The 25,611-nt window shown below is 45.7% G+C and overlaps 1 protein-coding gene across 2 annotated transcripts in view; it reads left to right on the forward strand.

Moving 5' to 3' along the window:
• The window catches only part of LOC138467662 (centromere protein J-like), a 714,848-nt gene that overhangs the window by 342,475 nt on the left and 346,762 nt on the right, over positions 1–25,611 (forward strand). For both annotated transcript variants that reach the window (XM_069607842.1, XM_069607843.1), the window contains 2 exons: positions 7,109–7,232; positions 25,013–25,178. In XM_069607842.1, coding sequence (XP_069463943.1) covers positions 7,109–7,232; positions 25,013–25,178 — 290 coding nt within the window. The remainder of the gene's footprint in view (positions 1–7,108; positions 7,233–25,012; positions 25,179–25,611) is intronic.

The raw sequence follows: 25,611 nt of genomic DNA on the forward strand, positions 1-25,611 counted from the left end.
TTGCTTGTGCAATGCATGAGGTACGGGGCACCCTCTTAAGACTTGATAAACCAAAACTGTACATATACAAGTGGAGGCTAAGATGCTAAGAGTCAATACATGCTCTTTGCAAACATATTTAAATGTATTGCAAAGAGAATTCTTCCTTTGCATACCTTTATCAGCCTGATTCAATTCAGCAGGTTGCATATTGTCAACATAATGATAGCCTCCCAGCGGACAATTGAGTCATAAAACAGTGCCTAATGTAGTTCAAAAGTAGTGTGAGTAGCTGAAAATGGAGCTCCAGGATACCCCTTAAGTAAATTGCTGAATATATTGTTACTCCCTGCCTTTCTGCAGCAACAGCTAACTATATGCTTTGAGTTGCAATCCAGGGCCCCACTACTGGACTGTTTAAATTGTGAACCTCAACACATTAGTCTCTTAAGTCTTCCGTGCTGACATAACTAATACTCTGAAAAGGGCTTTGTGATTCATTTCTGGGGGTGGAGCAAAATGTGCGGTCTTAAGTGCATTTGCAAAGATTTGAAACTTTGTACAGGAAAAAATGTTAAGAGGAACATTGATTGTTTTAAGACAGTCCCAAAAAGTTTGGACCCCTCACTTATTTACCACATGGTAATCATTAACAGTTGTTTTGCTCATTTGTAACAACATCAGAAGTGAAGGCAAAGAAATTTGTCTTTTGACTTTTTGCTTCATAAGTGTACTATTTACCTTCCTAACCTAATTCCTTTTTGTAAAAAATACAGAGGTTTCCTTTCTATCCTGTCTGACAATTTCGGGCAGGATCACCCGTCCTCTGCATGGTTGCCAACAGCACTTCAACACCATCCAAAGTCAATTTGTGGGTTCACCTTGGCTCTTGCTATGCCAAGACTTAAAGAACCCCTTTCTGGGAGCCACTAAAAGTTGCTTGGTCTAGGAAATATTCGATACACTGAGAGAAATCAAGTTCCTAGTCATTCAGCTGGTCACCCTAAAGGATATTTGACATTTGTTTACAGCAACAAAAGAAAATTGAGAGGGTGTCACAACTGTATTTGGAATTTGTGACTGTTCACATATGTCGGCAGAAGTGGTGGCATGTCACTGTTGGTATCCAGTGGTGTTACTGAAATGTAAATAACAAATGAAATAATACCGACAAAATACCGAAAACAATACATAGTAGGTAGGTGTAAAAGGTTAAACAGCTGCAGGGGTGGTTCAGGGTGGGGTTAAAAGCATGGGGGAAACGAGGGGTTTAGGGGGGCCCAATTTTACAAAAGAAATCCAGTTGAAGTACATGTCGGTAACATCACATGGAACCTTCGCTGCTGCATGCAATCTGCCACAAATAATATGACTCCACCCTTAGTCCCAGTCTGATGCCGACATGCATTCATGCTGCAATAGGCGGTGTCACAACTTGTTCACTCCCCAAAGAGAAGTTTTAAGGTACTGTTCTCTAAGTGCAGTGGAATCTATTAACTTAAGAGCTGCTGAATCCAGATGAAAAAGCCATGATTAATATTGCTGAAGAGCAGACCGACTGCTGCCCAGCCGTTTTATCTGACTCTCATCTGTACCCAAAGGTACACTTTCCTGGATTTTCTAGCTGAATACATTTAAGAGGAAGCTGTGGATCCGAAGCACAACAGTGATGTGTACTGTAAATAAGCGAAACGTGTTCGCTGAAAGCCAACAGCAATAGGTGAGGACACAACAGTCACATTTTTGAAAAAGCTAAACGAGGCGAAGAAGAAAATATAAATTATGAGGCAAAAGGTAGGGCGATTGATGAGCAGACCAATCTTAATGTGTAGACACGGTGACAGATATGAATTAATACAAAAAGCAAATTATTAAAGGAGAGGACAAAACAGAATGATGACGAAACAACAGCGAAGGGATGTCTAATGGGAGAAATGGAAGTTAGAAAGAGATCCTAATGAAGGCATTCCTCTGAACATGAGGCTTGACTGCAAAGACAAGTGGGAAGATACTGATAAATACCATGGGAAAGAAAGCATACATGGGTATTTCTCAACAATATTTTTCTCTTTTCTACTTTGGTCCTGATGTCTTCCCTGATATCACAATTTAGCAATAATGGAAGCCCCTTAGTAGACTTTTAGGGAGATCCTTCAAACCCTTGAAGCCATTCTATTACAGGGCTTGTGAATGGTGTGTCTCTATAGAATATGTATGATCCAGCCTGGACTTCTTGGGCCGTTATTGGCGGGCATCTGGCATGAAGTCTAAATTGAGTTTCTTCTAAATCAATGTTAGCACTTGCAGTGGGTTTGGTGGTCTACTGGATTAAAAAGGGGATCTGGAGTAATGCTCTATAGGAAAGCTGTAGAGAATTGTGTTGCAGGCGTTCATAGTATGTTGCATGAAGTAGTAAAGTTAGCTGAGTCCTCACTTAAGTTTTCCTATGAGTAGGGAACATAATGATCTATGCAGCAAGCATAACCATGCAACAAGTTGGAAGGACCAGGAAGGGAGCATGTTTCTGTAGTGCTCTTTTTCGAAGAGGCAGTCCTTAACGCCCTGTTGCTACTTTGAGAGGTAGTTCAGGCTATGAAGTAGGAAAGGTAACAGAAAGTACACAGGTCCAGAGGCATATCCATGAAGAAAAGAAAATAATCAGACACTGATGTGGTGAGACCTACATCTGCACACAGTCTCTCCAAAAGGAGAAGTCAGGTGAATTTGGGAGGTTTTGAGATGCACTGTGAATTCTGCTTAAATTGAGAGCCACAGCACACGACGGGGGTGTGGTTAGTGCTGGTTACCAAAATAAACACTTTTTCAACTTGTTTGTTGTACAAGTGCAGCTGCACAAGGTCTACGCTAAGATTTGCATTGTGTTGGTGTGGGCACACTCTTCAACCAATGCCCCTATCTAGACACCTTCAGCTACCAACACAGTTTGACAGATTTCCATGTATCCTGTCCCATAAAAACTGAAGACTCTTACTTCTGGGGAAATCTGCTTTGCTGATGTACAGCTTCTGAGATGATGTCTCGTCAAACTACAGTCCACCTCAAATGCTGGACCTTCCATACAGTAATTCTTTCAAGGCTTTTTGGAAAGTGTTGGTATCGCTTTCCTCATTTAGGGCTCACCATCGTGCGTACCTTGTAAATAAAAATCGAATTGAGGAGCTCAAACTTTCCTATGAAAAAGCATCAGTTCCCAGGTTGTGGAGTTTTCTTAGTCAGCACTGATGTAAAATATAAGAAGTTAAGAATTCCATATGTGTTTCAATAAATTGATTGATCAGAAATACAATTTTGACAAAGTGACATGACTAGCTGATCAGGTAAAACAATGTGTTCCTATCTCATGTATGTTTATAGGCTGAGTGGCTGGAGGAGTGGGCATCGGCAAATATTGCAAACAGTGGGCAGATGTGTGCATGCAGAAAGAGCATGCTGAGTCACAAAAAAGGAGAAATTGCATGCTTCTTTTCTCAATGGTCCCAATTTGCTGCTCTTCCAGTCTGGTCCTATTCTGGTAAATCTGCATGGGCAAACCTTTTAAGCTTTTCCCTGAACATTCACATTCTGCTGAATTGGAGCAATTTAATTTGTCCACCTTTCCCTGTGCAGGTTCCCACCACAGTGTTGAAATTGGCTCCACTGTCTTGCACTTTGTTAGAGTAAATCTTTTCTTTTTTAATTTTATACAGGTAACATAGTAATGGATAAGGTAAGTGTAAACAGGCAATAAACAGAGAAAGTGAACAAGAGCATTCTTAACAAACAAGCAATATGTTCAATTAATGTAACACATTTGAAATATTTCATTAGAAATGTAAGGACATTATTAGAAAAGTGAAGTGATCAACCTCATTACCCTTTTTTCAATTTTTGTTTCGAATATCAATTAAAAGAACAGAGTGATTTGTTTTCTGCAAAGAGTAATATTTTTTCCTGAGATACGTACTAGATTAGTATAATTTCACTTGAGTAATCATTGAAAGTTTTTAAAGTACTTTGAATATTGTCTCCCCCACATTGGATATTAAATAGGGTTTTCACTACACAGAGGCGGTATGGTTTATCATTCTGCAAATGTCAAATATATATCTATTTATATAGATACATATTTATGTGAAATGATTTAAGACAATGGGCCTCATTACAAGTTTGGCGGTAGCCTTGCCGATAAAACCGGCAGGCTGGCACCAAACTTGCGAATTTTTCCGGCCCCTGGCAATGGGGAAATACAGGGCCATTACAACTCTGGTGGACCCTATATTTCCGCATTTGCCAGGGGCTGGAAACTTTTACTCCCCATTCCCATTTGAGCCCAATAGGAATGGGAATGGGGAGGCCGGATGCACAGGCACCATTCAGAATGGTGCCGGTGCATCCGACATGCTCTGCTCGCTGGTGCCAGGTCTGACCTAGCAGGTGAAAAGACACCCGCGAGCAGAACTCATAGTTTGCCGGTCCAGTAACTACGGTACCAGCAAGCTTACCGGTACCGTAGTTACTGGACCGGCAAACTTGCAATGGGCCCAATGTATCAAATTATGTGATGAATGCCTTATTTTTAAAAATAATTGCAGTGGTGTTTGTAGGGTGGGAGAGTGACGTAAGGTGAAAAGAGGGAGATGGGAGTACTGGGGGTCTTGGCAGAACTGTGGACCTTGGCAAGTGAAAGCCAGCAGCGTGGGTTGCACACTCGTTGTCTAGCTTAAGAGCCAGAGCAATGTATGTTAATGGTGTCAGTGATCTTGTAGTATTCTTAGGATGAAAAAAATACATAACTAGAGATTCTTGTTGACACAAAACAATGTTGTATTCAATATGTTGACCACTATACTGCGGCCAATGCCAATAATCTACAAACGCCTATGCATTTCGGACCAGTGGTCCATCAGCAGGGCATGTAGCGGGCAGATAGAATGCGCGTGGTTGTCAGCGTGACTCAACGTGTCCCAATCATCAGCTGCCCATTTGACTTTGCCACCCTGGCGTCTGCTTGCAAATGACAGCAACAAGTAAATCAAAGTACATGTCACGACCAACAGCTTATACTGTAAAGGCAGTGGAGGAGTGTTCATCTGACTCGCCTAGGTTGAACACTCCTCCACTGCTTTCTCCACTGTTTTCACTCCTCCATGTGCCAGCTATATGCCCTGACGATGGATCACTGGTCCGAAATGCATAGGCTTTGTAGCTCTTTGGCATTGGCCTCTGTATAGTGGTCAACATATTGAATACAACATTGTTTTGTCTTAACGAGAATCTCTAGTTATTAATTTTTCATCAATCTAAGGATACTACAAGATCACTGACCCCATTAACGTACATTGCTCTAGCTCTTTAGCTAAACTAAGGGTGTGCAACCCACACTGCGGGCCTTCACTAGCCAAGGTCCACAATTCTGCCATTATCTCGAATATCCCGTGCGGAGATATTTTTCCAATGGGCATACACCCCTCACTTAGGGTCTCATCACGAGTTGGGCGGTAACACCGGCGCTGTTACCGCCAGCGCTATTAGCCCTACCGCCAAACCCCCGGCGCTATTAGCGCCGGATCACGGTTTGGTGGAACGGTTAGTGTCCATTCCCCACTGGGCCCATTAAGGAATTCCTCATTCCCTATTGGGCCCAATGGGGAAAATGTGCGCTATTACCGCCGGCAGATTTCCCACCGGCGGTAATAGTGCCGAAAATCGGCAAATTTGCCACGGATTTCCCCCCAGCTCAGAGCTGGGGGGAAATCCCCCAAGGCCATGATCTGGCGGACCCTTAAATGTGGCGGTAATAGCACTACTGCCGCATTTAAGGGTTACCGCCAGACTCGTGATGAGGCCCTTAGACATTAACCAGAATTACCAATAAACTGTTGCAAATACTGAACCTACCCATAGCGGTGTATGCTCACACCTAGAATGTGAGTACTGGGGATCTTCCCAATAAAAACGTGCTTAACAGTATTTAGAAAAATGTATGAAAATATTAGAAATAATTTGTAAGGTATTTAAGGTACATTTGAAAGGTGAGAGTGGGGAAGGGTGAGCAAAATGGGGTTTAACAAGGTCACAAACCATGTCAAGTCTATTTTGGTTTAAGTATACGTTGGTTTGGGTATGGGAAAGTGTATTGAATAATCAATATGCTTTTTAACAAAAAATACTTTCACAGAATATTATGTTCACTGAATTTATCGAACCCACATTTTTGTTATTTTAATTTTAAGAAGAAAAATACAGACAAAATGAATGTATGGAAATCAAGAATACTGAAATTATTATCACCAAAATGATATGTTGACTTCGAATCCTCTAGAGTGTTAATTACTTAAATGTTTAGGAAACATTATCTAAACATTCACTAGTAATGTGTATGTTTCCTAGCATCAACCAAAGCCATCACATGCTATACAGGGACAACTAATGCTGAACCCTTAAAATTAAGAAGACTCATCATTTTTAGAAAATTAAAAACTTAAGTTCTATAGCCAAAATAAGTCACTGAAAAATGTCATCAACAAGGTGCAATCCTTCAGTAATAATGACAAAATAAGATTACAGCAATGAGTTAATATTTCAAAAAGCCTCATTGAGTATTCTTGCCTCACACGTTTTGGCCAGCAAACCATGTTCAGAAGCATAAAAGGCTATAAAGGATCATAAAGCAACAATTTAATTGTACGACTCCATTTATCATGGCTGACCCTTTTATTTTTCCAAAAGTGATGAGTCTTCTACATTTTAAGGGTTGGGCATTGGATGTCCCTCTGTAGCAAGGGTCTACAACCTATAGCTCTCCAAATGTTTCAGACAACAAGGCCCATCATCCTTCGCAATTGACTTTTCTGGTTGGGGCTGATGGGAGTTGTAGTCCAAAACATTTGGAGATTCGAAGGTTGCAGACCAGTGCTCTGTATGTGAGAGCTTTGGTTAATGCCAGTTATGGCACACTATGTCAGGGGGTATTTGACCACATCGTTTTTTTATGTTTAATAATTAGATACTTAGGGGTGCATCAAATTCACTTCCTTTTCATGTTTCAGAGCAAACACATTTTACTTTTGAGAAAAATAAATATGAAAGTGCATATAAAAATGCTTTTACTTTTATGTTTTTCTTAAAGAGGTAGATAAGAGACATGCAGGAAAACTTAAAGAACTTGAAAGAGAGATTTCTGTATATCACGGCGATAACCCTCTACTAGCCAAACTGAAGGAAGAGCAGGACAAGGCTATGCATTTCCTCAGGTGAGTAAGCAATGTTGTGCTTTGGTGGATCAACTAGACATTCCTGTTGGTTTTCTCAATGCTAGAAGCTTACTCCTGCTTCATGGTGTTCACTCTGAGAGTGAGCATTTCCATTGCGATTGGTTTTCTAGATACAGGGAATGAAGTCTGAAGATAAATCTTCTTGATGTTTGTGGTCTTCATTGTTTTTTTTCTATCAGAGTGAATTCTTGATGGTAGAGTCTGAAGCTTGGAGCTGCAAAGCAAAAGAAAAGGATGTTGTCAGAGAATGATTGATTATTAGTCATTTATAAACACTTTAAGATGTGAGGGGTCCACTGGGATGCTGAAACTTAAAGATAAGACTGAGAATCAGAAGGGGTGGCAAGTTGGGTGCAGGAACAAACTTTGCATGCTTTTATGCCAGAATTAAAATGTTGGTGGGCAAAGCATCGGCCAATGCATTCCCTATATCCCCCTAAAAAAAAAAAGGGTAATGGGCAATGGTAGAGATGGGTGTGCTAAAATGGCTGAAGGGGTGTTAACACCAGCATTATAAAAACGGTGCCCTTCCGTTGGATCGGGACAGGCCTTAGACATACACTGGTAGGGCTGTGCTTAGATGAGGGTAATTGAATAATTCTAGTTGGCAGATTCTATGACAACAAGGCCTTTAAAACAGCACAGATGGAATAGGGAAAACCTGGAAGGTTCTTTAGCTCCATTTAATGCCAGGGGACCATGTAAATGGCAGCAGGGGACAGAATAAAACCTGAAAGCATATCCATGGAAAAGAATGTTTCTCCATTGTTCAGTTTATATTCTGTGAGATATTGCATAGGGGAAGGTTTATAATATTACGTAAAAGTGTTCAGGTGTGCACGGCATTGATTCTGATCAAAGGGGAGAAGAGGCACGTATTCACAACAGTAAAGGCTGTTTTTGCGTCTGGAGCTTCCAATTAGTAGTCCGGTTTACCAGGGGAATATTGGATGTTTACCAATCTGTTGGACATTTTGGCCTGCGATCATTGTCTTAGTCATTGTTGACCAAAAATCACATGGCGGCAGGAAACTACAAATGGGTCTGCATTGGATCCATGTGCAACTTCCCCTGTCACTTGCGTAAGTGGTTCTGTGTAAAAACAATGTCTGGAAGATCTCTTCCTTATAAAGACTTTATTTTCACCTTCGGTAAGGACGCTGACTCTATCCACAGCATCCTCAAAAAAAAGATTATAAACATCCTATTTCCATATGTCATTGCATGCTTTTACCAACAAACCTATTAGAGTATGTAGTCATGTAGGCATTCACTCTGCATAATCGATTTCTATGTAGGTGGAGACCCCCCCTTGTTCCTCATTCTCCAGCCTCCCCCACCCCCTTCTTCAGTATGCACTAAACCTACTTCTCCACCCTCTATCCCTCACAATGCAACTGGTTCATCTACCACAGCAGCCCTCTTCCTCCTCTGCCCCTACCCTCCACACTATGTTTCACCCGCTACCACCATCCCTCCCCGAACAGCCGTGATGCTCTCCCAAACACTGGAGGTGTAAACAGTGTAGGGCCTGAGATGGCAGGGCACACAGTGGTGTCGCTAGGGTGGGACCCTTGGGGGGCCGGGCCCCCCCCTGTGAAACCCTGTGCCCCACCTTCTGCTCCCCCACCTAAAACAAGCAGTGATCATGTTATACCCTTACTTTTGTCTGTGCCCCCCCTACTTTTGTCTTTGCCCCCCTCTGGACCCTCCGAAATTTGATTCCTGGCAACGCCACTGAGGGCACACCCAAAATCTGTAAATGCCCACTCAGGGCATTTACAGATGTCACTGTGCAGGCTGACCAACATGTGTGACTCTCTGGTTCATTCGCGCATGTGAGGAACCCCAGGAAGCTATCCCTGCTTCCTGGTTCCTGTCTGTGCTTGCGGTGGAGTGCCAGGCAGAAGGGCTAAAGAGCAGGGAACAGCTGAGGAGGCGATGTTGCACCGAGTCTAGAGGGAAACAGGTATGGGTAACAAACATATATATTGTTTCTGTGTATGCGTGTGTGCAGGGATTTTATGGATGTATGCATGAGAAATTAAATGAAATGTTATTTATATCGCGCTCGTACACAAGTGTTTCGCTCGTACACAAGTGTTTCAGAGCACGACAAGTGTTTCAGAGAAAGAGTGTGTACATGTGCATATATATGCGATGGTGTTTCTCTAAGTGCACATGTATGAATGCAGTGGGATTGGTGTACACACGTGTGAGTGTATGTGTGAATGACAATGGAGTGTGAACGTTCTGGGTGCTCGTGTGAAGGACAGAGAAGCTTTATGGGAGCGTGACTGGTGGGTGAATGTGTATGAATGCATATGTGAATGCAAGGTTGGAGCCCGAGGCGGCATTGGGGCATGAACATTTTTTGACTCGGGCGTGACATGATTTACTGGCGTTTTTTTGTCAAAGCAAAACTAACTCGAGTGTTATTACGCGAAGGAGGGGCTAGGTTAGGGGCGAGAGTACCACAATGAGGCTGGCTGGTTACTACTGCGGAATGGAATTGTGTACTCACATTGTTCCTACATTGGGGAGGGCATGTTTCCTTACTGTGGCATGGCATTTTATTTTACTGATGTCAAGGTGAAAGGCAATATGATGAGTGTTCTTATATGGGGGAGGGGCATATGTGCAGCCCTCAAGACAATGTTTTCTTACTGTGACATGACCGTTTTTACTTACATTAGGGGGCAGATACAATATAAGGAGTGTTCTTATATGGAGGGGGAGAGTCTTTGTAGTCAGCATGGACATGCTTTCTTACTGTGGCATATATTGTGTTACTGGCATTAAGGCAAAGCCCACAGGAATATGTTCTTATGTGGAGATATTGGCAGAGCCAACATGAACATGCTTTGTTGTGGTATCATTACTGGCATTATGGACAAAGCAAACATGTGTATGTTCTTATATGGGTAAAATGACATAGCTGCTCTAGCATGGTCATGTATGAACACAATCAATATGAACATGTTTTTTACACTTGCATATTACTGGCATATAGTGAGAAACGTCATTATGAAAATGGGTTGGAAATTGCTGGTATGCATTGTTGGCGACTTGGCAGCTAATGGAGTTTTTCATGTCTTACCCTACAAAACAAATTGTAAACAATATGGCCTTGAACTCAATTTGTCACACAATGTGTGTTATAAAATGCATAATTTTTAACAATTATTTAAAAAAATTCCTCAGGCGGGAAAACCCCACAAACTCCCCCTTGGTTGGTTTCGAGCTCCCTCACTATGCTGGGTCACTCCTGCACATTCGGACAGGGGCAGAACATACACCCTTCTCTTTGGGTTAACCATAGGGTGGGCTCTACTACATTAGGTCCAGGCCCCACTTGTTGGACAATCCTGGCTGTGCCTCTGCCAAACGCTCCCAGTCTTTGCCTCGTCAGGGGTGTACTGCAAACCGTCCCCATACACCCCCCCCCTTCTCTGATGTCACTTAACGGCACTGAGACCTTCTCTGCATTTGCGCCGCCCTCTCTGCAGCCAGGCCCCCCTTTTATGCAGATGTGGAATGGTTGATTTGTGCCTATTTGCAGATTTTGTTGTTCTTTCTATGGCAGCATTACATGAACTTGGATGTGCCGATAAAAAAGAGAGTGGGTTTATTTTATTACTTTATTTTACTTTAACTTGTTTATAGTGCTGGTCCTCCCAGAAGTTCTCTGCGCACTTTACAAAGTTAAAGAGAGAAATTGAAAATCAAGTCACAATTTTTTCAGGGCAGGATAGGATCAGAAGAAGGATATTGTGTGAAGAGGTCTGGCTGAATTAGGTGGGAGTAAGAGATAGGTTTTGAGGATCTGTGCAGGAAATGATAATGGACCAGGGGGGCCTTGATATGGTGCCGGAGAGGCATTCCAGCCCTTGGTGCCCATTGGGTGAAAGCGTGCTTTTGTGTGCAGGTTAGCTTGCAGCGTGGAACGTGCAGGTGATTTTAGGTGGCTTGTCTGGTGTTTGTGTGGGTGACGGGTTTCAGTTTGCTCTGAGGTAAGAAGGGGTTTTGAGGTTGATGGGCTTCTATGCAAGGCAGAGTGCTTTCAAGGCAATTCGCTATGGTATTGGGAGCCAGTTGAGGTGCAAGAGAGCTGAGGTGCTGTCTGAGTGTTTTGGGAAGTGCAGAATAAGTCCTGCTGATGTGCGCTCTACTACTTACAAGAGGGTGAGGGAATTGTTGGGGGGTGGTGGTGTCCAGAGAGGATTGAGTTTCTGTAGTCCAGCTGGGAGAGAAATAGTACCTGTACTGCATGATGGAAGTGTTCAAGGGGGAGGATGTGTCTTATTTTGCATCAGGGGTGTATCTGTAGCATATGGGGATTTTCTACAGTGCTTTTCAGCAAAGATGGTTTTGTGATCGCTTTAGAAATGGTACCCCAACTGATGACAAATATGTCGGAAGATCACCAACCCCTGAACAAAAGGTTTGCGAAGAATAGGATAGCAAACAATATTGTGGCTAGTCTTCCATCTTTGGAGGCACCTGTGCGCCGAGCCCCCTTCAAACAGAAACATGTCAGCATTTCATGTTCCATTCTGTGATAGAATGGGCACCTCATCCCACTGCCTCTTTGCTGACTGTGCGCGACAAGGAGCGCGTGCAGAATGATACACGAGTGATATAGACAGCCCCAGCGTGGGCTTGGTTTTCCAGTGAGATCAACATCGCCTGCTCGCATCTCTCCATCTGGGATGATTGTATGGGTACAGTTTGGGGCGCCAGAAACCTCTATACTAAGGAAGATTGCTACCTTATACAAAAACAGGTTGGCCTTCAGCGAAAACAGGTTATGCAAGTTCCCCTCTTGTGAGACAGCCTTGCTGAACCTTCATATCAAGTGTTCAAAATGACCGAGTGCTTTGCACATGTAAGAGGTGAAAATCAAGCGGAAGCCTGTAGGCTTCTCACAGCAGGACATGCCTTATAAAAGCCCCCAGGATGCCTTATATTTAGAGAAGTGAAATCATAACAACCCAGGAACATGGTGCTAAGCAACCACATACATATATTTAAAATGGACTCCTTGGTTATTATCAGAAACATGTTAAAGGTTTGGCCAAAGATCATATACCTCTAAGAAGCTTTTATGAGTTCTATGTAGATATGCTGAAAAGACTGCTTCATTTAAGCAATCATTTCCTTGGCTGCTGGCTGGCAACAGCCTGGAGCCCAGGTTATAGGCCCAAGCAAAGTGAGGGTATAATTCTAGACCTCCAGCGCTGTTACCAGCAGACTTAGGCCACTGCAGCAGGTGTTTTTGCTATTTGCCCGCTAGAGCTAAGCCCTGAACTGGTAATAGAGTTTAAGCAAAAGAAAGCAGACATGCAGCGTGTGTTCGATTGCAGGGATGCTGGCTGTCACAGAATTAAAAGTCGGCCTTTGATGTAACCTGTCTCCCATTTCTATGACGTGGGAAGCGGTGCAGGAGGCGATGCCAGGGCAAGATGCAGGGGTGCTGGAGAGCGGCGGAGAGCTGAGGCCAGCAGAGCAGGCTAAGTCTGAATTTGGGGGTTGAGAGGGAGTGGGCAAGAACAGTGCAGGAGGGCAAAGCATACCCGGGAATTGGGGTATGGTAGAAGGGGGGCGACTTTAGAAGAAATGAGCTGTCCTCAGGATGGATGGCAGTCTTACACCATGAGACTCAGTCTGATTTACTGTGATCCTGATTGGCTGACGCCTCGTTGCATGGTGCTTATTGTTGACTCACAGTTCCTTAAGCAGACCATTTGACTTACCTGAGAACCATTTTGTCATTAAGAAACATGGTGAATAGTGGATGGACAGAGAACATCTTCTCAATGACACTTGTGGGTCAAGCTATTGCCAGCGCACACACAGTTTTCAAAGGAAGGGTTTTCATGAAGCGCTAATCAAAGCTCAGCATGGTCCCTCATTAACTTAGCAAGAACCCTTTTTGAATAACTGAAGGTAGGTTAATAAATTATAAGTTTTAATGAGGAGGATAGCTCAGCGGCAACGTGCTCGCCTTGGAAGCAAGACAACACGGAGCAACACAGGTTCGATCCCCGGGTCCGCACTTAGAAACCGCTGGGTATTAAGCGCGTTATGAATAACCTATCATATCATATCATAATGTGCCATAGAATTCGTTTGAGCATGCAGAAGTTTGTCTTAAGCTCTATGAGTAAGTAGAGAGTGAACGCAAACGTGTGGCATAACCTAGTGCCGCCAGGCCTAAAGATGTCAAACTTAGTAAAAAGTAAGTTACATGAGAATCCCAATCAGGTATTCAAGGAGAAATATGTTCATAAAGAAATCACATTCTCTCTTTAAGCTATTGGAAGTCCCTTCAGGCTTCTGCCTGTGCTGGCCTTGCCTGCACAGTCCATGCTTCCCCTTCTACTCCTGGTCATTTCAAAGGCAGTCTTAAGCCACATTCCTCCCAATGTTGCTTTCATACACAGCCCCATTGTGAGCATCCCATCCCCTCTCGTGGGAGAAGAATTCTATAGTGAGTTCCCACTGCTCCCTCGCCTTCTCTTCTGCCACCCCGTCAAAGTTCAAAAGCGGAACACTCTGGGTCAGAGGGAGACTTCCTCCTAAAGAGGTGCAGCCTGGTCTGTGCTAGCGCATGTAGGCAACTCACTCTTCCTAGCTTAGCTGCAAGCGGTGGAAAAAGAATACACAAATCAAGACCGTGGACCATAAAAAGCAAAATAAGTACTTTAAAATGCCCATTATGCCTCCTTATTTCAAAGTGCAATTTGGCAACGAACCTTCTGTGACACACCCATCACATTCGTTTTAACGAAACGCTGTGGCTCCGCAATGGGATCTGGTTTTGCTGTGCCCAGGTGGCAAGCTTGGTGACAGAATGTTGGACTGGGTTTTTAAGCCTCTTAAACCGTAACAAGCAAATTCAAGAGACATTCCTTCAAAGCAAACACTTGCTCTCGGTCCACGGGCCTCCACAGGTCAGGCAAGACGCCGGCGGGATATGGTTCTGCGTTGCTCACCCTGCAATGTTTGCTCTTCTGTTTCACTGAGGGACGCATTTCCGTGCCGGTGCCAAGAGCTGAGAGCCCACTGGATGCAGAAGGGTTGCTACTGTAAGAAAGGTGGGCAAGTCCAGGCCTGCCGCTCTGCTGGCCGGCATTCAAAAAAAGCTTCTGTCGCACAAACCAAGCCGGGCAGAACCGAAGCCAGGTTGCCATGGCGACTGCTCACCGGCTGCGCAGCCACTGCTGCCTGGCAGAATGCATCAGTGCCCTCGCATGTGTGCAACTCTGAAGGCAGGAAACGCGAATGTTCAGGAATGTCACTCACATTAGCCCACGTGCAATTTGCTACCTGATCAGTATTCGAAAACTAAACACAATCACATTTTGGTAACGCTTTGTCTTGGGCATGGGGACGGGAGGGGCATTTTACTCACCTCTATAAACATGTGCCCCTCAGCCCCTTAGAAGATTAATCATGAAGACCTAGAACATAGGCCAGTTTCTTATAATGTTGCCAGCAAAGTATAGAATGTGCACACCTTTTAAACCTAAAAGAATGTACATCATATATTTCGTGTAGAGTGCATTATTAACAAGGGATTACACAGAGCACTTGCGCAGATACTCAAGTGGTCTTGTGGGGGCAGTGTCTCATCTTTTATTATTATTATTATTATTATTATTATTATTTTTTAAATGACCAAATATTATTATTATTATCACTCACTTTACAACTTTATTTGGCCAAAAAGGCCATCACAGAACAACCTAAAAATACATTTCTTGTGCAAAATCACAACATAGCTATCAAAACAGAAAAAATGCCACCAAACAAAGCTTTTGGCCCATGGTCAACAACAGCCACCTCCCCCATGTCTCTTATGGCACCCATCGCGCCTTGGAGCCCAAAGGGATAAGATTTGCCCCTGAGAGGGGTTGATTACCAATGATGTCGCCCAAAGGGAACAGGTGTCCAGTATCAAGGGAGGAACTGACTGTAATCCCACTTTGTCTCATCTGCCCATGACGGTTGCATTTTTCCATAACATCCCTGACCATATAAGCATCCCTTAGAACCAGTTTGACAGTGTACGATTTAGCAAGACATGAGGAAAGCCTGGTGCATTCTAGCAGAGAACCCAAGGACACAAACCCACAGTCCCCCACATCCCGCATCCAGTGAAGGCATTTACTCAGAAGGGCATCCCTTGGTTCTCTTGAAACCGGGGAAAGTTTAGGAACCCCATGGAGGAACACTGTATTACTACCACGTCCTTCAATAAATTATGCCTAGACAAAGACCTCCCGTGGCCAGGGGTTAATGCATTGGCCGCCCGCCCCACGGAATACACCCTGCCCTCAACCATCACAACAAGGTTCTGCAGTGGTAGAGACTCACCCCCCATGGCTGGACTCCCTGTGGGCTTCCTCCGTGGGAGTACCATTGGGTGTTGAACCACAGCTGTGCGGCTCTGCGTGGGTGGGGAAATCAAAAGCTTGGGGACAGGGGCAAGAAGGATTTGGCTCTATGGCACTGGCTGAATTCGGCCCCTCAGACCCGTCCCATAACGAGCCCCCTCCTACCACCCTTCTAGTCCCCATTATCCCCTTAATCAGGGTCAGTAGTAGATTTTTAATCACAACCATCTCAGAGCGCACATCTTGACAAAAGCAAGTTGGCAAGTTGGCTGATAGAGAGGAGGATAGAGCCGGCAGGCGGGTATTTCCATTTGTGTGGGGTTTAGGAACCCTAAGGGGGCGAAGGCGTAGGAAAGAGCTAGCCCCCGAGGGAGCATCTGGCATGAGCTTGCTCCAGGAACTTGAAGGGGGGCTAGCCAGCTTTCCTTCACCCACTCCCTCACAGCCCGGGTCCCCTATGCCAACAGCCATGGTCACAGGGGAAGGGGCGGGCGGACTTATGAGAGTACCATTGACTGTTGTGGGACTGAGGAAACAGGGTTTCGGGCAAAGGAGGGGAGGGCGTGGATGGTGACCAAAGATGGAGCTGAAGAAATACATCCACCAGACACATTTGCAATGCCCCTGGAGATCATTTCACAACCAATGGTCAAAGTATCCAGGAAAGCAGCAGTGGCCACACTGTCAAAGCCCCCCCCAGGGGTTAGCAGATCAATCAACAGGTCAGCAGTGGGTAGAGTTGCATCCAGGAGAAGACTGGTCAGTCCAGGGGCGAGAGGCGAGTTCCGATCAGTTAGGTGGGAAGCCCCTAAGGGTTGAGATGGGGCCGCCACCTGAGGGCTGTGGGTGCAGGATAGTACAGATAGAGTTTCCCCCAGGGTCCCCTCATGACTACAGACGGTGTCCATAGACAGCTGGGTTACTCTGACCCCTTTTGTACCTCCATTCTCCTGCGTGTCACCACCCTGCATGTCCTGCATGTCCGCCACGATTTTGAGTGACAGGCCCCCCTTCCTTCTTCGGCCCTTAATGGGTTTCCAATGCGCCTGGGGGAATATAGGTCCTTGTTAGTTTAAGAAGAGGAAATAATGGATAAGAAAGAGGGGGCGGAAAAGGGGAAGAAAAGGCCCCTCCTTCCATAACATCAGCCATTTCCATTGACGGGAATGAAATCCAGAAAGTACAAAGCCCGGAAGATAAAGCTCACCTAATGGGGGTTGTTCTGCGGGCACAGACCTCATGCGCCTATTGGAAATCCATCCCTGCGGGGCGCAAACACCCAGGTGGGAGAAAACACCCGTGCCCTTTCACCCCTGCGGGCTTCCACCCTGGTAGGGTCCAGCAGCAGTGATATCCGGGGGGGCGGGGCTTGGAGGACAAACAGCAAGGGCAGACTCCAGGGACTCCCAATTCGCGGCAAAAACACCTGCGCCCTTTCACCCCCGTGGGCTTCCACCCTGGCGGGATCCAGCAGCAGTGATATCCGGGGGGGCGGGGCTTGGAGGACAAACAGCAAGGGCAGACTCTATGGACTCCCAATTCGCGGCAAAAACACCTGCGCCCTTTCACCCCCGTGGGCTTACACCCTGTTGGGGTCCAGCAGCAGTGATATCCAGGGGGCGGGGCTTGGCGGACAAAAAGCAAGGGCAGACTGCAGGGATTCCCAATTCGTGGCAAAAACACCCGTGCCCTTTCACCCATGCGGGCTTCCACCCTGGCGGGGTCCAGAAGCAGTGATATACAGGGGGGGCAGTGCTTGGATGACAAACAGCAAGGGCAGACTCCAGGGACTCCCAATTCGTGGCAAAAACACCTGCGCCCTTTCACCCCCGTGGGCTTCCACCCTGGCGGGGTCCAGCTGCAGTGATATCCAGGGGGGCGGGATTTGGAGGACAAACAGCAAGGGCAGACTCCAGGGACTCCCAATTTGTGGCAAAAACACCTGTGCCCTTTCACCACCGCAGGCTTTCACCCTGGCGGGGTCCAGCAGCACTGATATCCGGGGGTGGGGTGGGGCTTGGAGGACAAACAGCAAGGGCAGACTCCAGGGACTCCAAATTTGTGGCAAAAACACCCGCGCCCTTTCACCCCCGCGGGCTTCCACCCTGGCGGGGTCCAGCAGCAGTGATATCCAGGGGGGCGGGGCTTGAAGTATTATCATTATTTGGGTATTTATTGACCACGGCTCTAGCTTCAGGAAGAACAAAGTGAGGGAAGCAGTGAGCTAACAAGGGAGGGTGAGGGTGGGCAATTGCCAGCAAGGGATACAAGCAACCAGAAGGGGAGACAGTGGGGAGCAGATTGCCAAGTCACAGGTAAGGTGGAGAGTGCAGGATGTGTGGACCTAGGTTTTAAGGAGGAGCCATTCCTTGAAGAGGAAGATCTTGAGCTCTTTCCTGAACTATAGAAGTGATGGGGCAAGTCTGATGTTGACAGTTAGGAGGTGCCAGGGTCTTGGAGCATAGACAGAGAAGGCCTGTCTTCTGGTTCTTTTCTTCCTGCACCGTCATAATCAGTGGCATAACACAAAATTTGGGGGCCCTCTGCGAGCCATACTGAGCCCCCCACCCCCAACTCGACAGCAAAACACGGTCCGCCACACTCTGGGCTGGCCTAGATGACCACGCTTGCGCAATACTCACGAACGTGCTGCTGCAAGGGTACACCACACACTGCACTACGAGAAAGATTTAAATATGTGTTTTAATGCTTTATACAGCACACTTTCTGAGAAAAATTGGCTAAACAGCCAGAGTGTTTGCAATTGTTTTGTAGGGTAACACCAGTCCAAACATCCAACATATGCAAGTCACCAACAGTGCACAGGAACATTAATGATTTAATTAATTTAATGCTTTGCTATTAAACATGCCATGCCACAATAAAAACATGTCCAACTGGCTGCACATTATAGACCCGTCTAGACACATAATAACATATTACAGTAAAGCATGCCAGGCCACATTTATACATACCTAGACTGGTTGCACCAAAATGTCAGTCGAAGCAATAACCCTTATCATGGGTGTTTTATCTCAGAAGCCCAGAAAAATATACAATGCCACAGTAAGACACGGATAGACTGGCAGCACCCAAATGCCATTCTAGCTAGGTAATTACACTTAGCGGGACTGCTTTATTACAGATGCCCAGTTTAAAAAAGTCACGCCAAACTAAGTAATGGCTGCACCAAAATGCCTCCCTAGCCACTAATACTACATAGCAAGCCTGCTTAGCCTGGACATGGATGACCATTACGATTTATCGCACAATTCCCATCCCACCCATCCCCTCAAAGCCCCCCATACATCACCTCAACCTCCCACCCCCTGCCCTAACCATCAAAATCAGCCTCTCGGCCAAGAATTACCTGCACGTCCCTTTTCATTGTCCCAGTGCTTACGTATGAGGCTCCTTGCCTCATAGGTAAGTACTGGGATGAGGACTGGTGGGACTAGGAGTAATGAAGATTACAGGTAACTAAGCCAGGCATTATCCCCATGTCCCTCTACCTCATCCCAGTACTTGTGTATGAGTCAAGGTGCCTCACACACAAGTACTGGCACAAGTAAGAATAGGGCTATGAGTAATGAAGATTACCAATAAGTAACCAAGGGATTAAACACAAGTAGTGGCGTAACACGATTGAGCTGGCTCCCCTTCAGCCCCCCTTGAGATTTTGGGCTATGTTGACTTGACCTGGCTGACCTACAGAGACGTTGCTGGACAGAACAGGACACAGATGTTAAATCGGCACCTGGGTTTTGCTGTTAACAAAGGCCCACTAATTACTAACGTAAAGAATTTCACTGTTAGTACTTGTATTCAAATGCATAATTCTTCAGGCAATTGAAATCTTGATGTGGGTTTAGTACTTGCATGCCTGGGAAGTGACTGGAAGGGTAGAGAGGGGACCGGAGACAGCTTATTCTCACATCAGTCCATAGACGGGTGCTTTCAGACTTTAAGGAAAGAGTTAACTGCTTGTCACATTGAAGCTGCACTAGAATAGGCTCATTATAATGCATAAAGTTAGATTCCCCACACAAATAAGTTTGCCCCCCCCCACCGCCCGTAAAGTTAGCACCTCTCCCAACATTTGAAGGGTTAGCACCCCCACCTGCAATTCAGGTTTTGTTGCGCCCCTGATCACAAGCACACACACCATTCAATATACACACACACCCAGCCACCCATACATTTAAGTGTGTATCCTTTCACCATACAGGCACACCCAGACAGCCACCTATAAATTTAAGTGTGCACCCTTTCACCATACAGGCACACCCAGACAGCCACCCATGCATTTAAGTGTGCACCCTTTCACCATACACTCACACAGGCAGCCACCTATACATTTAAGTGTGCACCCTTTCACCATACACTCACACAGACAGCAACCTACATTTAAGTGTGCACCCTTCCACCATACAATCACACAGGCAGCCACCTATACATTTAAGTGTGCACCCGTTCACCATACCCTGGGCTGGCGTCACTTTGTTGATAGTCTCTTGTTCCTTTGCGGCAGGGAGAAATTTTACTTTGCTCATGTTGATGACTTGCTTTGTAATGGCCTATTTCGTTCTCACCATTGCCAAAAGATAATCTAGTGATCTTTGTTTCTATAAGCGATTCTTTCTGATGTCAGGATATTCGCAACTTGCTATTACCTGGGAGCGTAATGCTTCTTCATTGGAATATCGGTGAAATGCACAATGCTTTATGCGTATTTGGAATCACATTACAAAAGTGACCAATGTCTCACATTTATCTTACGTTGTCATATGGAACACGTCTTTCATAATCCACGTTGGTGTGTGGAGGAAAGTATGTTGATAGCGCTTTTTGTATTTCCAAGAATGCCGCTTTTCCTTTATTAACCAGCTCATACGGTATGTCTCGCACGGCTGCACCTACAGCCAGAAGTCAACATGTTTTTTCTTCTCTCGTCATCGGCCCATGACACAAGTTTACACTTTGAAGTCCTTGATCCAGTGCATCCATCACAGACCCAGGTTGCCGGTGTCTGTGATGTCGAAAGCCATGGGCAATTGCCATGGTACAGCCTCCCCTTGCTCCATCTGAAACATCCCTGATGATCGCGCTGACGCTGTCGTTGGAATGTCCTCCTCTGACATCTGAATACGCATAACCTGGGCATTTGTCCATTAGCTATGCCATTTCTATAAAACATTTCTCATTTGCAAGCCCCTTTCTTTTCCCCTCCAGTAAGGAGCTGCATGAGACATTTCTTTTAGTTTGGCATAACAAGGCCGCAGATTTATTTTTACATATACACAACCACTGCAAACAGGTATTAAAAATAGTTCCAAAAAGTGTGGCGACTGCTCCTCGTCCTGCTTCACCCTTTACCTCCATGTCCATTGCAGGCACAACTCCCCCAAGGCCTTCGAGTCTGAGAACCGCCTGCCCTTGCAGGTCTTTGCGGACTGGGGGAGCGCCGTTTTTTGGCAGGAAGTTGGGGGGAAGTTGAGCCCCAATTGCTACCGCCAGACACCCCCGCCGTCAGGAGGCGCTGTCTAGACTGGGCTAAGCCCCTTCCGGTTTAGCAATGGCTCATTTGGAGTCTTTGTTTTATCATAGGTTGCCACAACCCGCCCCTGGTCGTCCTGCGACAACGACGTCCAGGCTCTGCCAGGCTCTGCCATAACTGTTTTAAAATGAAATCCTCCGACGTTGGCGGGTGCCCGGCTGCTGGAAGAGCTGCAAGTGCTTGTGTGCCGGGCGCCCGTCGCTTATGCAGCCTCAGCTCCTCCCTCTTCTTTTGTTGCCCTTCGTGGGCTTTTGCGGGCTTTTGGCACCCTTTCCTTCTTTGTCTCCTTTGCCGCCCTCTCCCCTGCCCCTAAGGGGGGAGGGACGAGAGAGTGGAAGGAGGAAGGCCCTTGCCCCGGTTATCGAGGTTCCTCCTCCATTCCCTCCGGTCCCCGTTGTCACCTTCATTTCCTTCTGTTGTGGAACTGATGGCTAGATGTTGCTCCTGCAGCCCCTTGGGACTCTTTATTTCCTGTCCTGGGCTCTCGTGCACGTGTCTTGCCAGCTGGGAGGGGTACTCAAGTTCTGCTCTGCCATGCCCTGGCAGGTGGTCTGACCCCACCGCCCCGGACTACAGTCATCGCGAGCTGCCTGCCTCGCGTTTTGCCTTGCCAGTGTGCTCCTATACTGCACATGCCCTTTATCCCCGGGCTGCCGGCCTCGCACTGTAGATCACCGCCGCCACGCAGGTCCCTGATTCACAGCATGCCCTTGTGGACCGCGTGCCACATGGGGTGTCAGCTTCGTTGTGGGGCCGGCACACGTCACCATTGTGAAGCTCAAAGGCACATCAGAGGGCCACTTGTACCGCACAGGCCATACATGCACACCAAGATTAGAGGCCACACCAATGCGTCTTGTCAGCTACGTACTTTATTTCTGACTGAGGACTTTCCATCCTCCTTTGTCCCCCTCTTATTCACCTGAACCCCGCCTCCAAGATAATGAGGCTGCCAACGTGACAATCAGCATGACCGGAACGTGACTGAATCTTAAGGTACAAGCCTGCGTTTCATCCTGCAGCTGGCACCTGCCCCATAGGTTGCCATGTACACGTACCCCGGCACACTTCCACACTGACTCCACCAGCCTGCCCCTTCTCCCACCAGCCTGCCCTTTCCTTCACTTACTTCCACCTTCGCTTCTGGTTCCATGCTGGGCTCTGCCTCCTGGAAGATAAGCTCCATCTGGAGTCTGCTTTCTATTTGCGTGAGCCACCTCTTGCAACCTGGACGTACAATCCGGCTTTGTACTTTTTATTTGAAATGTTTTTTTAGCACTCGCTGCAGTGGGCTAGATGGGACAGTAATAGCACTGGGGCTAGACGTTATAGCAATCAATTCTCTTGAGCCTGGCCAAGCCTGGCCAATCCAATCCTCTACTGCGAGCGCTATTGCAAATTAATAGCACCTAACCTTAGACGGGGGTCTTTTAAATTGGGTTTAATTGTAAAATTCATTAATAGTTTGTTAGTGAATTGGCTGCATTCTGAACTGATACTGCATTATGATTGGTTATTCATAATGCGCTTAACACCCGCAGGTTTCTAAGCCCAGCCCCGGGGATCGAACTTGTGTTGCTCTGCATCGTCTTGCTTCCAAGGCGAGCGCGTTGCCCCTGAGCTATCCTCCCGAGATTAGTCCTGTGGGGGAACAGTAAAATCCATTCTTTTTCAGAATGATCAAAATATATGCAGATAATCGTCACTAACACGTTTAAATGTTTCTCATGTGCAATCATAGTCGAAATTCTGAAAACATGATCTGAAAACATGACAGTATTTTCCTATTTTGTACCTCAACGAGCCCAGCCCATATCTGACTAGGTAAACAGTTACCAAATGCATGAATTGATATACGTTCCACTCTATCAGTGTTCTATCATTACTGTAAGGTATCCATGGTACAAACACAATATTTAAATGTATTATGCAAGTAAAATAGGAAACCGAGCAGTGGTGGCTTCAGTCACCCACCCAAGAGACTAGAGCCGTGAAGTCAGACAGGCGCTTCAGTAAATTGAGCTTTTGGGGCAGAATCCCCAAAAAGGACCACACTACATCATCAGCCATGAATCACTGGTGTCTTTGGAGCCATATGATGGCCCAAGCACGCCTGAGAAGGTTCAGATGTACTGAAATGGCCCGACTTCACACCCAACCATCTGACTTCAATTGGATCAATTGAACAATGAAAGGCAGGCCGTGAGATTATCCCTGATAACACACGACTGTTACCCAAAGCTCTGTCCCGCCTTCCATGCGTAAAGGAACACAACAAGGTGAAGGGCTAGAAGAGATCTCTCTGATGATTAGACAGCTACACAGACAGGTGGTTCTCTCCAAGCTGCTCCACACCTGAAGGCTATGTTCCTTTCCTATATCAGTCTCGCATATGTCTTCCGAAAGTCTCACTCTCTAGCAGTTGACAGTAGGGTGGGAGGGTAGTTCAGAGGCAACAGGTTTTATATGGGAACAAAAGAGTGCAGAGCAACACAGGTTCGAATCGCGGTAGCACGTTGTGAAAGATTGATTAGGGGGGCCTGATTCACAGAGCATTTTCGTCATGATAAAACGCCAATGTGATGTGAATCAGGCCCTTAGTGTTTCTTAGATGCACCAGCACTTTTTACTAGAAATTGGATGGGGAAAGGTTTTGTTGGGATGTCTATCATGCCACCCTTGGTCATGTCATGAGTGGTTGACAGGTGCAGCACCTCACTGTGAGTGGCAAGGAAAGTCCCCTGACTCCCCGAGGGTTCAGTATTACACCGGGTGGCTCTTTCATGTAGGGGGAAGACATTTGGACAGGTGGCCTGGGTATCATTGTTTCTCTGCTTTGGAGTGGCCTTAAACCCCTAGAAAACGCCTCATAATCGGGGGTTAAAATATCTACTAAAATAGCTCAAATGTTGTCATATTTCCCAACATTTTATTTATTTCGCTCCTCTCCTGCAACATATTTTGCCCCGTAAGTGAAGGGGGGCACTAGGGTAACCCCTTCACTTGCAGCCCAAACAGAAACAGGTGTCAAAAAGGGAGAGAGAATGAACATGTTTGAGGCTGACGTTCAATGGCGACAAGCAATGGTCAGAAGGATCACTACTGGCCAGTCTGTGCATGTTGTTCTCTGGGAGACAGCAGCAGCAACAGCAGTGCGAACTGCTGTTTCCCACATGCGTTTTCATTCCTTGAACATGGAGGGGCATGCTTTTATTACACTAGAAATCCCATATGGAGTATTTTTGAATTACTGCATATCCCCCCATAACTTAATCGCCCTAATGGTAGTAAAGTCATAACGCCCGTGGAACTTTCACAACACCACAGGTAGTATCAGTCATTACTGCATGCAGTATTTTTGTAGGGGATACCGCGAAAAGTATAATGACCCCATCTGGCTGGCAAAATGAACCTCAGATGGTAATTATGCATGTCTATACGGGGATGGTTTCCCTCTCCTACCCTTTTAACATAGTGTATCACCCGAAGTAGTTCGTAGTCTTTCTTTTTTATGACTGGTAATTTTTAATGTTTGTCAATGTTTTATTGATCTATGAATTACGTTTTTACTGATGTATGATTTGTGTTTTACGATGTATGGAATATAATTAATTTATTATGCTGTTTGATCATTTTTAATGTTTATTGTTGATTGGGTAAGGTTGACTCGTCGCTACTACGCCACAGTAAATAAATAAAAAATAATAATAAATAATGGCCCCATGGGTGTTTCGTACTCTTTGGCCCGCTCCAGCTGCACTTACCTGTGACCAACCTGCGTTCTTTTTATTTCGTCATAGGAGACAAATGGATCAGTTTGAGAAAATCAAGGCAGACGAGCTGAGCCGATTAGAGGAATTTAAAAGAGAAGAAATCAAAAAACTCCAGACGGAAAAAGAGGAACTAGAAAAACAGGCGTCGGCAGCAAAGATCAGCAAAGAAAACGAAAAGCAGGCGGAACTGCAAGTAAGGGTTAATGCAGGCAGCGTGAAGGCGGGGAAATAAGGGCCGGCCGGTGCCCCTGATTTCACTCTCTGCTCTATTTCTCTACTTAATCTGGGAATTGCTGAGAACAGCTGGGACACTCACACTTTTTGGAATCAATACGTTTTACACAAACTTAGCTACAAAATATGTCGGATATCTTTTTTTTGTCTTTGTTTCTCTCGTGTTAGTTTCACATATATAACAATTCAAAGCTTGTCTTCTTGAAACATTTGGATAGGCTCCTAAAATGACCTTTGTGTGATATGTATTTGTCCTGCTGATTGCATTGCACACCAGGGTTACTGTGGCCTGCCCAGTTTATTAAGCAAAGGTAAGCAGAGGTCAGGCATAAAAAGTTGCCATTCATAAGCTCACCTGGTAATTTTCATTGGTTGAAACATACATGATTTGA

The sequence above is a fragment of the Ambystoma mexicanum genome, chromosome 4q, assembly GCF_040938575.1.
Source record: "Ambystoma mexicanum isolate Mex_15411 chromosome 4q, UKY_AmexF1_1, whole genome shotgun sequence".
NCBI classification, from domain to species: domain Eukaryota; kingdom Metazoa; phylum Chordata; class Amphibia; order Caudata; family Ambystomatidae; genus Ambystoma; species Ambystoma mexicanum.